Source organism: Rattus norvegicus, chromosome 6 (genome assembly GCF_021556685.1).
Source record: "Rattus norvegicus strain SHRSP/BbbUtx chromosome 6, alternate assembly SHRSP_T2T, whole genome shotgun sequence".
NCBI lineage: Eukaryota > Metazoa > Chordata > Mammalia > Rodentia > Muridae > Rattus > Rattus norvegicus.
In genome coordinates this window covers 79,643,367-79,658,892 of record NC_141539.1, presented here as the reverse complement: position 1 = coordinate 79,658,892, position 15,526 = coordinate 79,643,367, and the positions used below count along the sequence as shown (strand labels likewise).

Sequence of the window (15,526 nt, the reverse complement as noted above, 5' to 3'; positions counted from 1 at the left end):
AGATTACAAAATGAGAGGAAATCTTTGCCAGTTATTTATATGACATGTGATTTGCACCTAGAATTGAACCAGAGCTCAGTAAATAATAAATTTATATATAAAGAGCAAATATTTTTATCAGTAAAGGGGAAACCAACAGGACAGACACTCTGAAGTGAGATGTAAATTGTCAATAAATCTATGATTTTAATGTTACCCTGACCTTAACATGAAGGTGGAATAGTAAGTCAGAATATAGAAATCAGAGTTTTCATGCTTAAGTGTGAGAAATAAATCTTTAAATTATTTCTGGTTAAAATTTCAAAACAGAGTACACTTATTTAAATATAACACAACTGCAAGTGTATTTTTAGTTAAATATAACTTACATATGCCTCATGGAGGTGCAAGTGTGGGACGCCGAGCAGAAGCCTTCCACAGCAGTGGGCCTGCTGCCGTCCACACAAGCGGACTGGGTATAAACAACCGAACTGCAGTGTGGGTAAGAAACACACAACACTACAAATGACGTTCAAACACTTCTTTTTATTACATACTAAATTTAAAAATACAAATCTCATTAAAAATGCTTATCAAACATCATATATATATGTATATATATATATAAGCACTGCCAAATGCTACTGGATTGGGACAGTACACACAGCCGCTACGGGTGATCAGAAACAGAACAGAGCAGCACAAGGTTGCTGATACTGAATTTCAGAAGTCAGACGGTTACAATTTGGCAACTGTGGAGTAGTAACCTGCACGGGGTATCTGCAGAGGTAAAATCCTAAGGAACTAACGGAATCATGCAGGACTCCTTTGAGGAGTGTTAAGTGAATCTTCTTCATCCTCTTAAATACCATTGTAACAGAAATTAAAGTGCATGAGAGCAGCAGAGTGCTTCATCTGGCTGTACCCTACGTACACACTATAGCCAGCTGCGCGGCCGGGCTGAGGGCTCCAGTTTCTGCACAGCTCCAGAGGCTTTCCAAGTTAATTCTGAACATGGCTAAAGGAAGAGAGGCCAACATTTTCTAAATTGCACCAAATGGCCTGAAAGTGTAAAAAACACTAGATTTTTCTTTAAAAGCTAATTTGGGGGTGGTAGAGTTAAGGGAAATGTCTATATGTATTTTACTCAAGCAATAAAATTAGAATAAGGATACAGTTTTGCCCCTGGAAAATGCTTACTAAAATCTTCAAAAGTTCAGATGTGCAGAAAGCAGGACAATACTGCCAGCCACTTGTCACTCTGACACTGTGCATCATAAACACCAGGCAGGATGCCTGCCCTCTAAAAGCTCACAATAAACACAGGCAGCAACATGTTCACACCTGACACAATGCTACTAATAAACACCAAATATGATCTGCAAAGAGGTCACTGCCATCAAGGAAGAAGAGAAGGAAAACCAGTCTACAAAAGTGCTCCCTTTTCTCCTCAAACCCAACAGTTTAATCTGGGGTAAAACAAGATTGTACAGGTAGGCCACCAGTTTGAAGTACGCTGGGGACACTGTATATACACACGCACACACTTGTGTATAAATTTCAGTTCTGATTGAAACTACGGCACTAATACAAATCATTTATAGGAAACATTTCATCAGCCTTATGTACAAACACGAGTGGCAATGGTGGGGTTGAAACTGCAGAGGACTGCAGCTGTAGCTCATTAAAGGTGAGACGCACTCACATGAGTAAGACACAAACTGAACAACATGGAGAAAGAAATACATACCACACAGACCTGTTGGCACGGGACCTACGAGGCAAATAAACGTGATGGTCATGATTAGCTCTAATCACTATTCCTCTTAATGACTTACTAGTATGGGGTCTACTTTGAGGACGACCTAGAAGACACATTCTCTCATGATGGGTGGGAGTACTAAGCTGCTGAATACACTTCCTGGCTCCCATGGCACATTACACTTGGTAACACTAATAAGGTACATGTGGGGAACACTTAGACCGTGATTACGAGTGTTTAATTGAGTATTTTCCTTTCTGTAGCTGTGAAATATAAAGCTTAGATTTGCTTCCATCAGGCCTCTTAAACCAGACTTCATCATGGTTAATTGTTGTGATTACAGCACTAAAAAGGAAAAGAGAGAATGAATTACAATGTGCTTCATTTCATTTCCATTTATTGTTTTATCACTGGGGGTTCATTTCTCTTTTCTTTTTCCTTATATATTTAAGGACATGCTTTTATAGCCCAGGTTGGCCCTGAGCTTGCATTTCCTCTGCCTCCCCCCGGTTTATACTAATCTTCAGATTATTAGCTTAAATCAAGCTCTCACACCAGATGTAATAGGCTCAACAGGTTCACGTACCAGGCCCTGCACTAACAACTCTAATGCTGCTATCTAGAACAAAAGGGGTTTCTTACAGTAGAAAGCTGATATTCTGAGAATTTAACTATAAAGGACGAAGGCAATAATTCATTAATATTTGCAAAAGATCACAGCAAGATATTTTATAGGCTTTCTTTCCTGCCTAAATTAGTAATTTTTTGTCTGAAATACAGTCTTCTGTATCCCAGGTTGCCCTCCACCTCTACTTGTAGCTATTTGTGTTGGGAGCACAGAGGTCCTTGTGCTCACAGATAACTGGAAAACCAGGAATTTAAACACTCAGGGTTCTCCACCCAGCAGTCTGGGATTGGAGCTGGCTATTAGCCTAGGTGATCCTTGTGCTACCTGAATGGCCAGGAGTTCTCCCAGGCTCCCACACACAGGACTGGAGATGGTTAATAGTCTAGGTGACCTCTGTACTGTCTGTATGACTAAGACCACACCAGATCTTCCCCGAGGCCCTAAGGAAGTCACATGAAGCCCATCTGGAACCCGTCTTCGTGAAAGAAGTGATAATTTCTTTGAGAAGAGTTCAATGTAATATGCCTCCGTGTGCACACAGGATTTGCATTAGTTTCCCAAACTGTACTAAAATATAACTAAAATAGAGCCTAGAATCAGTTCTAGAAGTCTGAACCAACACCGGCCACTAAGTTACGCTGAGTGGGATTGTCTTTTTGCTTCATGCAGATCATTATTCTGCTGGCTGTGGCACTTGCAGAGATCCCCACAGCTCAAGACTGGCCTTGAACGCCTGATCTTCCTGTTTCCACTTCCCTAGTTATGGGATTACAGGCTTTCCACCCTGCTCAGTTCACGTCGTGTTGGGGACCAAAACCAGGGTTATGCGTATGCTAAGTAAGCACTCTAACAACTGAGCAGCACTGCCAGCTGATATGTCTCTTTATCGAGAAAACTGAAATGGGGCCAGAAGAATTAAGAACTAATAGGCCCACCAAAAGTTCTTAATAGTCTGTAAAGTCATTATTTTAAGATCATAACGATTAATTACACTGTAAGAATTAATAATCAGGATCACTTATGGATAAATTCCAAGCAAATCCACTATGTTAAGGTTGATCCACTCTAATGTGATGTCTATTATACAAATACTAAGGACTGTGCACACATGATTAAATCTTACTCAAGTAAAAAGGATCCAGAAGAACTAATGATGCATGACAAATATCCCACGGAGGCTGCAAACCCCGGGTGACAACAGCGACAATGCAGTGACAGGAAGCTTCTTACCTTGTGGGACACTCATCTTTTTTATCAATACATATCGTTTGTCCACGTATATACCATTCACCATCATAATACAGTCTTCCCTCTTCAGATCTAGCACTGTGCAGATGTTTTTCCAGTTTCACAGGTGCTAAGGGATCAGTTAAACAACTGTCACGTTAATAAGACACTGTCAGAACTATAAAGACAACAGCAATGCATGCACATATATGTGTAAAAACACTTGAAATATTCTCATAGAAACCTAAAATGAACTGAAAACAAGAGCATCTCTTACTTTTACAGTTCGCTATCTAATGCAAACAAAGGTAAGCAATCATCAATGAAGCAGAACCAGAAAGGTAAGCAGGCACATAAATGATTAATTACCAGCACCGTTTTTAAACAGCCCTGAAAAATACAAATTATCGTATTTCCAGTTTAAATTACTTTTGAAATATCCTCCTGTATAAGGCATCCCTCACTTGGAAAGAAGCAGGATATAATGTTTAATGAGAAGACTCCAGAACTTTAATTATCCTTAGTAGAAGTTTCATTTCCGACTCTCAGAAATGGTTGGGCATTAGTGGATAAACTACTGCAGGGAAACATGTTCCTAAGGAAACACACTGTCACAATCACAGCACGCACTAGCAGCACCTTCACCATTCATACTGCCATTTCTCAGACAATCACCAGCACAACTTCCCATGGACTTCATAATCATTGTCTCCATCTGATACTAACTTACTTAGTTACAAACATAGGACTCCACCTCCTGAAAGGAGGCTCCAAGTTTATCTCCTTCCTCACTGTCCCTCCAAGAACCTAAAATAGTGTCTGGTGTGTGGGAAGTATACAAGCTCTTCACTCACTCAGCCCATGTCTGAGTCCATCCTACGCTAGCACAAGGAGCTGTGCTGGGTGCTGAAGGAAGAACAGAGACAGGAGCCGGTCTCTCTGTAAAGCGTATACTCCAATCCAGTCAGGAGGCAGACAGACAAGAAGAGAATTAGTTTCAAAGTCCCAATGAGGCCAGGGAGATAGCTCAGCAGGTAGGCATACATGTCATACAAGCCCCATGACCTGAGTCTGACGTCTGAGTCCCCAAACCCCAAGTGAACAGGAGGAACCAAATCTCAGAAGTTGTCTTCTGCTCTCCATACGTGTGCCATGACATGCATGTGATCACACACACACACCAAATGCACAATAACAGTAATTTTGTCTTTAAAAAGAATTGTGGAATTTATTATTCCTAAAAGTAAAGTAAAATGTACAAATGGAGTTGAGTGTCATAAAGAAAAGCAGTAGAACGTTAAGCTAAACACAGGCGAGATCGAGAGCCATTCCGCTGGATAGTGGGACTCTAACCAGTGGGGGCTAATCAATAGTGTGAGGGGCAGAAGCCACATAAATGCCAGGCAGGCTGGCAGCAGCCTATAATCCCAGCACGGGAGCAAAAACAAGGTCTCCCTGGGACATTACAGGAGCTAGACTTACACACTCTATTCAACAAGGAACCTCATGTCAGATAAGTAAGGTAGAGAGCCATCAAGGACAGATCTCTAGAGCCATATACACGCTCATGCACCCACACACGACCATATGTATAAAGACACACACACACACACACACACACACACACACACACACACACACCTTCCCCCAAATTAATAACTCAAAAACATTCTAGAGACTTGGGCATCTGGCCCTCCAGTCAAGGGCAGTATTTCCTGATATGAAATAGAGTTTAAAGGAACCATTTAAAAAAGTTGGAACACTCTTAAAAATAAATATCTCGTAAACATACTTTTGAAATGGAACAAGAAATTCTTTTCCTTAACATTTAAAAATTGTTTTTTTTCATCTAACCTCATTATAATCCACTAAAGGATTACAAAAAAAAAATCTACAAACAACAACAACAACAACAACAAGAACCATAGAGACCAATGTTCATCACAATTTGGGCAGTTATGAAATAAATAAAAGGTTAAAAAACATATAATCTTAGCACTCAGGAGTCAAAGGCAAACAGGTCATAATTTCAGAAAAGACCTATTTCAAAACAAAACATGTAGCAGATAAATTCTCAGTTCTCCACCAACAGAGTTCTAATCTCTGTTCTGAAAAAAAGGTTAAAAAAAGAAGAAAAGAAAGAAAAACAACAACACAACACCTGGATAAATGCATTACAGATCTAATATCAGGAAGAACTATAAGGCTTAACAATGAAAGAAGGAAGAAATGCACAGCACTGGAAACTTTCAGACTTTCATATGAGGCAGGAGACTCCTGATGGAGTTCACTAGCTAATGGAACCACTACTGTGTTCCTCCTCGATGAGCAGGTGATTTAACCACCCTGCTTGAACAGTTCTCCACAGAATAGGTCCCAATTCACAACTTACGTTCTGTTTTAACTCGATGTGGACCCAATGTAGCCATTGCCTTAGAAAAAAGACAGGGGGAGAAGAGAAAAATCTGAATTCAGACTGAAAGTAGATTTTGCTATCTATAATACATACAGTGTTCTCATTGGTTCAGTAACAGAATAAGATACAAACATTTGCTGTCCTTGTTTTCTTCTGGTGCTAGGGGAAGAACCCAAAGCATCACACATACTAGGCAAGCAAGTTAGGTAAGTATGCTAGAACTGAGGCACCCCCCAGCCTCCGGGCTAATGATGACGTCTAACGTCACAGAGGATACCTTCTTCCATGGCCACTATTAATAGCTGAAATAAGTTCTCTGAGCAATTTATAAAAATGGGAATATGTTTACATTTTAAAGATATTTATTTTATGTATGCAAACACACTTTCACTCTCTCCAGACACCAGAAGAGGGCATCGGATCCCATTGCAGATGGTTGTGAGCCACCATGTGGTTGCTGGGAATTGAACTTAGAACTTCTGGAAGAGCAGTCAGTGCTCTTAACCACTGGGCCATCTCTCCAGCCCCAAAATGGGAATTTTTAATAAGGAAAGCAAGCCTCGAACCTCGTAACCTAGCTCCTAAGAAGGTCAAGAAAGGAGGCTTACAAGTTCAAAGACTGTGGGGGATACAAAGTGACTTCTAGGGCAATCTGAGCATAATAAAAAATAAAAATGGTAATAGAAATAAAAAATAAAAAGATGACAAGATATCTAGCTCCATTTTTAAATAAGCATCAGAGTCACACTTCAATAGTTATTAATAGAATATAAAACACATAGGTTCAATGTATTCATTCAAAAAATATTTACTGAGTGCCTTCCATACACCAGAAATAACCAAAGCTCTGAACCTAACACTCTAGGCAAACTACACATATGCTATTCCACACTCTTGTATAAATTATTACATTATGACAGGAGAAATACAAATTACTGACATATCTCTAATTAATATTCTACAGCCCATGTTAAGTAACAAAGCATATTTACAACAATCATATTCTCATATACCGATGAACAAGCTCGTGAAAGGCAGAGTATAAAATGTACTTCCTTGTACCATTCATTAATCATACCTTCCTAATTGTTGTCCAGTCCTCAAGAATATCGAGATCCTGCAGCATATAAACTATATATGGACGTTGAGGCGTCAAGGTCAACTGGCAATGAGAACATCACATACTCAGTGAAGTGATGCAGGAAGGCTGGGTTCAAGGCCAGCCTGGGCTACATACGAGACCTTGTCTCAAAAGCACCTGTACAAACTGAGCGCTGCTGCATCATGAGCTGCTGCATGCCCTCCGCCTACACTGGACACAGCAATTTTCAAAGCTGAGCACAGTGTGAAAACCCAGAGAGTGTGGGAAAGGATATCTGAGACAACGACTGGCTTCTTCTTGTCGGGGCTGAAAGGATCCTTCCTCTTTTTCCTTGACTGAAGCTCATCGTTCCACAGTTCTGCAAGGGAATCAAGCGTCAGTTGGCCACAGGAAGAAAGGGCGGCACAGAACTTCATGTTTGCTGCTTATTTACACACAGATCTCTAAGGAGACTATGCATGGGGGCAGTTTGTTTTCATTTTTTTCCATGTATTTATTTACACATAGCATGTGCTGCGGTGCATGTTTGCACACCACAGCACACACTCAGAAGGCAACCTGTGAGAGTGCTCTCTCCTTCCTTCTGCTACAGCGGGACTGGGGATCAAATTCAGGCTGCTGGCCTTGGGGGCCAGCACCTTACTGCTGAGCCGTCTCACTAGTGGTAATCCTGAGGTAGCTATGCTTTCTACTTCCGTTTTCCAGACAAGGACATCGATTAAGAAAAACTCAGCAGCTGTCCACAGACACCTAACTCACGAGCAGGCCACCCATACTAATCTCATCACATCTGCCCCAAATACAGCAAAGAAACAAAATGCAAAACACAAAAACAATAAAACATACTTAAGAACTGTGGGCCAATCTAGTAAAACTTCTTTCAGTACACAACAGAAAACTTCCCTATTGTCATCCTGAAATGGCCATACTTCATACTGACCTGATCTAATCACCATGGTAGTGTTTCCTTTCTCCAAGGCAAAAGCCTACTGCCCTGTAAGGATTACCCATGGCCTGGAAGAACACAGGAGGCTGTCTTCCGGTACAGCCCCATGGGCAGCTCCTGTCACACTGCTGGTCTGTCCCTTTTCCTAGGCTGTACCTTTTATATCTTGTTCAGTGTGACTGAATCCAAGGAACAACCTCAGTTTCATCTCGTTCAGAAGTCTCTCCCATGTTCCCTCCAGCTAGGACATTGCATTTGCATAGCATCAATTCAGGAAGACTGAGGCTTTATGGGACACCACATCAGGGCAACCCTGACCTGAGGTAATGTCGATGCTGTGCCTGTCCTCCTCAAGCCTTCTTATCTTCTCCTCAAGCTCACTCTGGACTGTATCATATAACAAAAGCTTTTCACTCTGGAAAGAAACATGATACTTAAGTGAAAAGAAAGAAATACCAGTTCATCTTAACTAGCAATACCAAATGACTTAGATACTTTAATATGTGGTGGCTTTGGTTTGTTTTTGTTTTTTGGTTTGGTTTAATAAATGGTTGTTGTATTTGCTTTTTTCATTTATCTAAATTATTTTTGCCGCTCCCCTCCCACCCCATTCTGAGGATTGAAGCAAGGGTGTGTGTCCGCTTGCTAGGTAAGCACTCCTCTGAACTACATCTTAGCCTTCAAATTTAAAATGTTCAGTATATAAAAGAAATAAAACCAGGGGTCGGTTACAAAAACAGATTTAAATAAGTAAAATTACACCCTGTTTAAGAACATCTAAATTGAAGCCAGAGAGATGGCTCAGGGCACTCATTGCTCTTTCAGAGGACCCAGGTTCAGTGCCCAGCACCTACATGGTGGGAGCTCAAAACCATCTGTAACTCCAGCTCCACTCCTGGAGTACACATGCACACGCACACACACACACACACACACACACACACACACACACACACACACACAGAATTAATTTTTAATTAAGTAAAATAGATTATATTGGGTTTTACTCTACATCATATTAAATATGGCAATATATCACAAAAAATATTTAGGTACAAATTTTAGAGCATTAAAAGTAACTCAATAAATATATTTCTAAAGCAACAGATTGACAGAAAAGTGTTATATTAACTCAATTACAAAATTATACATTAACTACATCAGACTCACTTGCTAAAACAGACAAGACGGTGAGGAGAAAGCCTAACGGGAGAGCATTTGCCTAGCATGCTAAAGGCTCTTGTTCAGTCCATAGCACCACAAGAATATAAAACCATGAAGAAGATAGACAGTAAGTAAATAGGTAGGTAGGTAGGTAGGTAGGTAAGTAGGTAGGTAGGTAGGTAGGTAGAGTAGATAAACAAACAAACCTATGAAGGATACATACAGCATAACCTTCAGGTATCTGCAGATTAAATTTGAAATCTGTATCAGAAGCATTTACAATCAACACATGGACCTGCTACCTACAGGAGTGTGGCCTCCCCAATTTCCCATAAGAAATCTTGTCTATTCCGGTAGATTTCGTAAGACACTCATACCTACGACACTATTCCAGGACTGACTTGAAGTAATCTTGTGGGTGGCTTGTGACTCTGCTAGAGGCTTGTCCCCTCTCTAATTTCACATTAGGGATTAGACCTACAGCCTTGCACATACTGGGCAAGTGCCTACCACTGACCTATACCAGCCATCTTTTACTTACAGTTTGTGACATAATCTTACAAAGTTGTTCGTGCTGACCCTGAGTCCATTAACTTGGGATTGTACTGCCTCAACCATCCATGAAACTGGAATTACATAACTTCTCTACCGCACCTAGCCTTATAGGCTTTTATGAAAGGCCCTCTGTGTTATATTTATACACATTTTATGGCTTTTTATAAAAAGAGCTACAGTGGTATATATCAAAAACAATGAACTAGACCCTGGGTTTTAATCTGATCTGCTAAGACGGTGGTTTTGCTTTATTTATTTTACTATATATTTAAAGTGACATGTAGTTTTATGTAGGAGTGTCTTGCCTGCATGTGCACCATCTGCATGTCTGGTGCCTGAGGAGGCGAGAAGAGGGTGATGGATTCCTTGGGAGGGGAGTTACAAACAAATGGTTCTGAGCTGCAATACGGGTGCTAGGAGTCAAACTTGGGTCCTCTGAAGTCAATGCTCTTAATTGCTGAGCCACCTCTCTACCCCCCACTGATTCATTCTTTCTATCTATCTATCTATCTATCTATCTATCTATCTATCTATCTATCTATCTATCTATCTATCTATCTATCTATCTATTTATTGTCTATCTTCTTCATGGTTTTATATTCTTGTGGTGTTAAGGACTGAACAAGAGCCTTTAGCATGCTAGGTACATGCTCTCCCGTTAGGCTTTACCCTCACTGTCTTGTCTGTAAGGTAGAGAAGAGACAGGAGTTAAGGAGACAGCACAGTCTGTCTGTGGCAGACTATGCTGAACTTGCCATATCTAATCTAAACTCAGAGGCTCAGCTGTGGTGAAAGCTACAGTGGAACAAATGTCATGTGAAAGTTGTACCAACAGAGCAGCAAAGAGGGCAAGAGAAGGTGGTGGGATGGATAAAGGAAAAGCACACATATAAATGTGTGAAAATATCCTAATGAACCCTACTGCCGTACACACTAAAATGTTTAATAAGATACTATATATAAGGACTGGGATATGGCAATAAAGAGCTTGTCAATAAAGTGCTTGTCATGCAAGCACAAGGACCCCAATTAGAATTCCCAGTACTCACTAAAAAAGGCAATGTCTGGTAGAACGCTCCTGTAATCCCAGTGCCAGGCTGTAGACAGGATGCCTCCCAGAGCTTACCAGCCAGGCAATCTGGCCAACTCATCAAACTCCAGGCTGTGAGAGAGCCTATCTCCAAAAGTAAAGTAACAGAGGAAGACACCAGATGCCAACCTCAGGCCCCCACATCTGCAAAAACACACAGGCACATGTAGTCATGATGCACATACACATGTGCACACAAACATGTATACACATTGTACACAAAAAAATGTAAGGGGTGAAAATAATTATCTCATTACATGCTGCTCTCAATACTCCTTTTTGCTTGTTCCTCTGACTTATGAAAAGTCTTCTGGGGCTGGCGAGATGGCTCAGAGGTTAAGAACACTGACTGCTCTTCCTGAAGTCCTGAGTTCAAATCCCAACAACCACATGGTGGCTCACAACCATCTGTAATGGGATCTGATGCCCTCTTCTGGTATGTCTGAAGACAGCTACAGGGTACTTATATAAATAAAATAAATAAATTTAAAGAAAAGAAAAACAAAACAAATGTAAAAACATTCTGAAATATTCCAACTATACCTGTATTGTGCTACTGAAATTAAGAAGTTGCAGAAAAGAGAAAAGGGAACTAGGCCTCCTCAAGAGACAGGCTTTGTGGCGGCTGCAAGCAGATCTCTTTCCCCAAGCAAAGATGACTCACATAAAGAACTGAGGTGATAATAAGGATTTGCTTTTATAAATGAAGCTAAATCGGTATGTTCTCTTTGCTCTATACTGGCAAATCTGCTCTAGGCTAAGCAAAAATTCTCTAAGCCCACTAATTGGTTCTTGATTTATTGATATATTATGTGCATTGGTGTTTTGCCTGCATGTATCTCTGCGTGAGAGTCAGATCCCCTGGAACTAGAGTTATAGACAGGTGTGAGCTGCCCTGTGGGTGCTGGGGATTGAACCTGGTTCTCTGAGAGATCAGCCCTTAACCACTGAGCCATCTCTCCAGCCCGACTAATCATTCTTTATGATGTTTTAAAAATCCACAAGAAGAAACTGAAATGTCTGAAGCTTTCAAGGCCTTTCAAAAATATTAGATATATATTCTACAAAGTTATCCAGACTTCAACTCTAAGAAGCAGGGTTTCCCAACAGGGACTGAAGGGCTGGGGACATAGCTGAATTGGTAAAAGTGCTAGTCTAGCATGCACAAGGACCTGGGTTGTATTCTTAGCACCTCAGAAGCCAGGCTTAGTGGCACATGCTTTTAATCCCAGCCGTAGAGAGTTCAAGTCCAGCCTGGTCTACATAGTGAGTCTCAGGCCAGCCATGGCTACATAGTAGGACCCCATCTTTAAAAAAACAAAAAACAAAAGAATACCATTAGATACATAAAACTATCCTGTTTCAGAAAAGAAAAATTACAGAATGAAATGCCTTGAATCTAATCCCATTTCAGCCCCTTCCTTAGTTACTTTTGTCAATGCTGTGGCAAAATGTATATCTGGCAAAAGCAGTTTGGAAAGCACAGTTTATATCCTGAGGCTGCTGGGTCATTACATCCGGTCAGGAAGTAGAGAAATAATACTAGTGTCCAATTTACTTCCTCCTTATTCAGCACAGGACCCCAGGCCGTGGAATGCTGTTGGCCATGTTCAGGGTGGGTCTTCCCTCATTTCAACAGCCTTACAAACATGCCCAAGGATGCTTCTAAGTCCAGGCGAGTTCACACCCTCCTTTTAAAGAGATTTTTCTCCTTTCCTCCGAACCTGCCAGACCCTCAGAAGCCAGAGAGAGAGAGAGAGAGAGAGAGAGAGAGAGAGAGAGAGAGAGAGAAAGAGATCAGACTTGAGCAGCCAGAGGACACTGTGGGGTTGGGGAGGGAGAACACACAACTCTGGGTGCTGCAGTAGTTTTTCTGTTCAATGAGTGACTACTGTCCTCACACTTAGACTGACTGAACTTACTTGTTAGCCCTTCTCCAGGCCTCTCTAGTCTCATTAGAGCAGCAGTTCTAAGGAATCCTAGGACAGTGACCACAAGGTTCCATATTTATACTAACACTGACCTGTGTTCAGAATGAACTCCCCTATGTACGTTTCTTGCCTTAAGTGCCTCATGGTTCTCAACTTCCTTCAGGATTGGAGCCCTGGGGGATTTTGACGGATCAGAGAGTGACACAGCACAGTAGCTAGGACTGATTCTAGGACTTAGAAGGTGAAGGCAGGAGGATCAGGAGTTCAAGGCCAGTATGGTGACTTCAAGGCTAGCTTAGGCTACATGAGACCTTGTCTCAGTAATTAGTACCTTAGGCTGGGGAGATGGCACAGCAGTTAGAGGCACTTGTGGTGCAAGCCTGGCGACCTAATTTGATCCCCAGAACCTGTGTCACAGTAGAAGGAAAGACCTGACTCTATAAAGTTGTCCTCTGACCTCCACATGCCTACTGTGGTACATTCACCCCAACACACACATGCACACACACGCACGTGCACACATGCACACAAGATAATTTTTAAAAAAGCAATTTCACTGTAAAAAAAAAAAACAACTTAGAACAGACCTTTAAAACTTAGGCCAGCCTGTGGGAAAATCTTAACAGTAAACATTCAAACTAACTGTAAATACAAGGCTATGGATAATAATAAAAAACTTAGTTTAATTGTATCTACAAGGCCGGAGGTATAGCCCAGTGATACTTGGTATGAGTAGGTCCTTGGTGTCACCCCCAGAAACCTCTCTCAATGGGTTAAAGAGTCCAGTTTCTAAAATTAAATTTAAAAGTTTTAATTCAGTTTATAAAAGAAATTAAAGTATAAATTTTTCTCAGAATAGAATACATGTTTCCTAATTAAAAGGCTCCCCTGAAACTGAGTACAGCAATGGCCTCCTCTAATCTTGGTACTTGCAAGTCTGTCAGAAATACTGCTACACCTAAAGAAATGTTCAACATCTTTAGTCATCAGAGAAATGCAAATCAAAACAGCCCTGAGATTCCACCTCACACCAGTCAGAATGGCTAAGATCAAAAACTCCGGCGACAGCAGATGCTGGCGAGGATGTGGAGAAAGAGGAACACTCCTCCATTGCTGGTGGGATTGCAGACTGGTACAACCATTCTGGAAATCAGTCTGGAGGTTCCTCAGAAAATTGGACATTGAACTGCCTGAGGACCCAGCTATACCTCTCTTAGGCATATACCCAAAAGATGCCCCAACATATAACAAAGACACATGCTCCACTATGTTCATAGCAGCCTTATTTATAATAGCCAGAAGCTGGAAAGAACCCAGATGCCCTTCAACAGAGGATTGGATACAGAAAATGTGGTACATCTACACAATGGAATACTACTCAGCTATTAAAAACAATGACTTTATGAAATTCATAGGCAAATGGAGGGAAATGGAAAATATCATCCTGAGTGAGGTAACCCAATCACAGAAAAACACACATGGTATGCACTCATTGATAAGTGTATATTAGTCCAAATGCTTGAATTACCCTAGATGCACAGAACACATGAAACTCAAGACGGATGATCAAAATGTGAATGCTTCACTCCTTCTTTAAAAGGGAACAAGAATACCTTTGGGAGGGAATAGGGAGGCAAAGTTTAGAACAGATGCTGAAGGAACGCCCATTCAGAGCCTGCCCCACATGTGGTCCATACATATACAGCCACCAAACTAGGTAAGATGGATGAAGCAAAGAAGTGCAGGCCGACAGGAACCGGATGTAGATCTCTCCTGAGAGACACAGCCAGAATACAGAAAATACATAGGCGAATGCCAGCAGCAAACCACTGGACTGAGAACGGAACTCCTGTTGAAGGAATCAGAGAAAGAACTGGAAGAGCTTGAAGGGACTCGAGACCCCATATGAACAGCAATGCCAACCAACTAGAGCTTCCAGGGACTAAGCCACTACCCAAAGACTATACATGGACTGACCCTGGACTCTGACCTCATAGGTAGCAATGAATAGCCTAGTAAGAGCACCAGTGGAAGGGAAGCCCTTGGTCCTGCCAAGGCTGGACCTCCAGTAAACGGGATTCTTGTGGGGAGGGCAGTAATTGGGAGAGGACTGGGAGGGGAACACACATATAGATGGGGAGGGAGAAGGGTTAGGGATGTTGGCATGGAAACCGGGAAAGGGAATAACATTTGAAATGTAAATAAGAAATAGCCAATTTAATAAAGATGGGAGAAAAAAAAGAAATACTGCTACTAGTTCAAGGCCAGCCTGGGCTACACAGGAAGATACTATCTTCAAAATGTAAGTTTCCTTGCGTATTCAGCACACTAAATGAAAGGGAGACCCATGCCTCACTACTTGCTCACACCAAAAATGAGGAAGAAGCTTCTGTAAGTATTCAGGAAGCAAAGAGATCAGGAGCAGTAATCAAAATGACTTCTCAAAGGCACTGAGTAAGGTCCAGGCCCAGCACACATTCAGGAGACAGGGATGCTTAGGGTGAATGACCAAAAGTGCAAGGTCAGTCCTGGATCCACAGCAAGATCCCATCTCGAAAAGAAACTGTCCTGAGGACACAGGACACCATCTACAGACCTAAGTTCTCAGTGAGAGGCATGGCAAAGATGTAGTAGAGGAGAGCAGCCCTACAGGAAGACCAGCAGTCTGTCACTGGACCACCAATCAGGCAGCATACACCAGATGACATGAGGCCCCCAACACACAC

The 15,526-nt window shown here is 41.5% G+C and overlaps 1 protein-coding gene across 3 annotated transcripts in view; it reads right to left on the bottom strand.

The window, feature by feature from the left end:
- Window positions 1-505: 505 nt before the first annotated feature.
- Brms1l (BRMS1 like transcriptional repressor) overlaps window positions 506-15,526 on the bottom strand; it is a 33,931-nt gene continuing 18,910 nt past the window's right edge. For all 3 annotated transcript variants that reach the window (NM_001395086.1, XM_087552674.1, XM_087552673.1), the window contains 6 exon segments: window positions 506-2,086; window positions 3,600-3,726; window positions 5,989-6,028; window positions 7,091-7,155; window positions 7,389-7,472; window positions 8,379-8,475. In NM_001395086.1, the coding sequence (NP_001382015.1) occupies window positions 1,969-2,086; window positions 3,600-3,726; window positions 5,989-6,028; window positions 7,091-7,155; window positions 7,389-7,472; window positions 8,379-8,475 (531 nt within the window). In that variant the 3' untranslated portion in view covers window positions 506-1,968.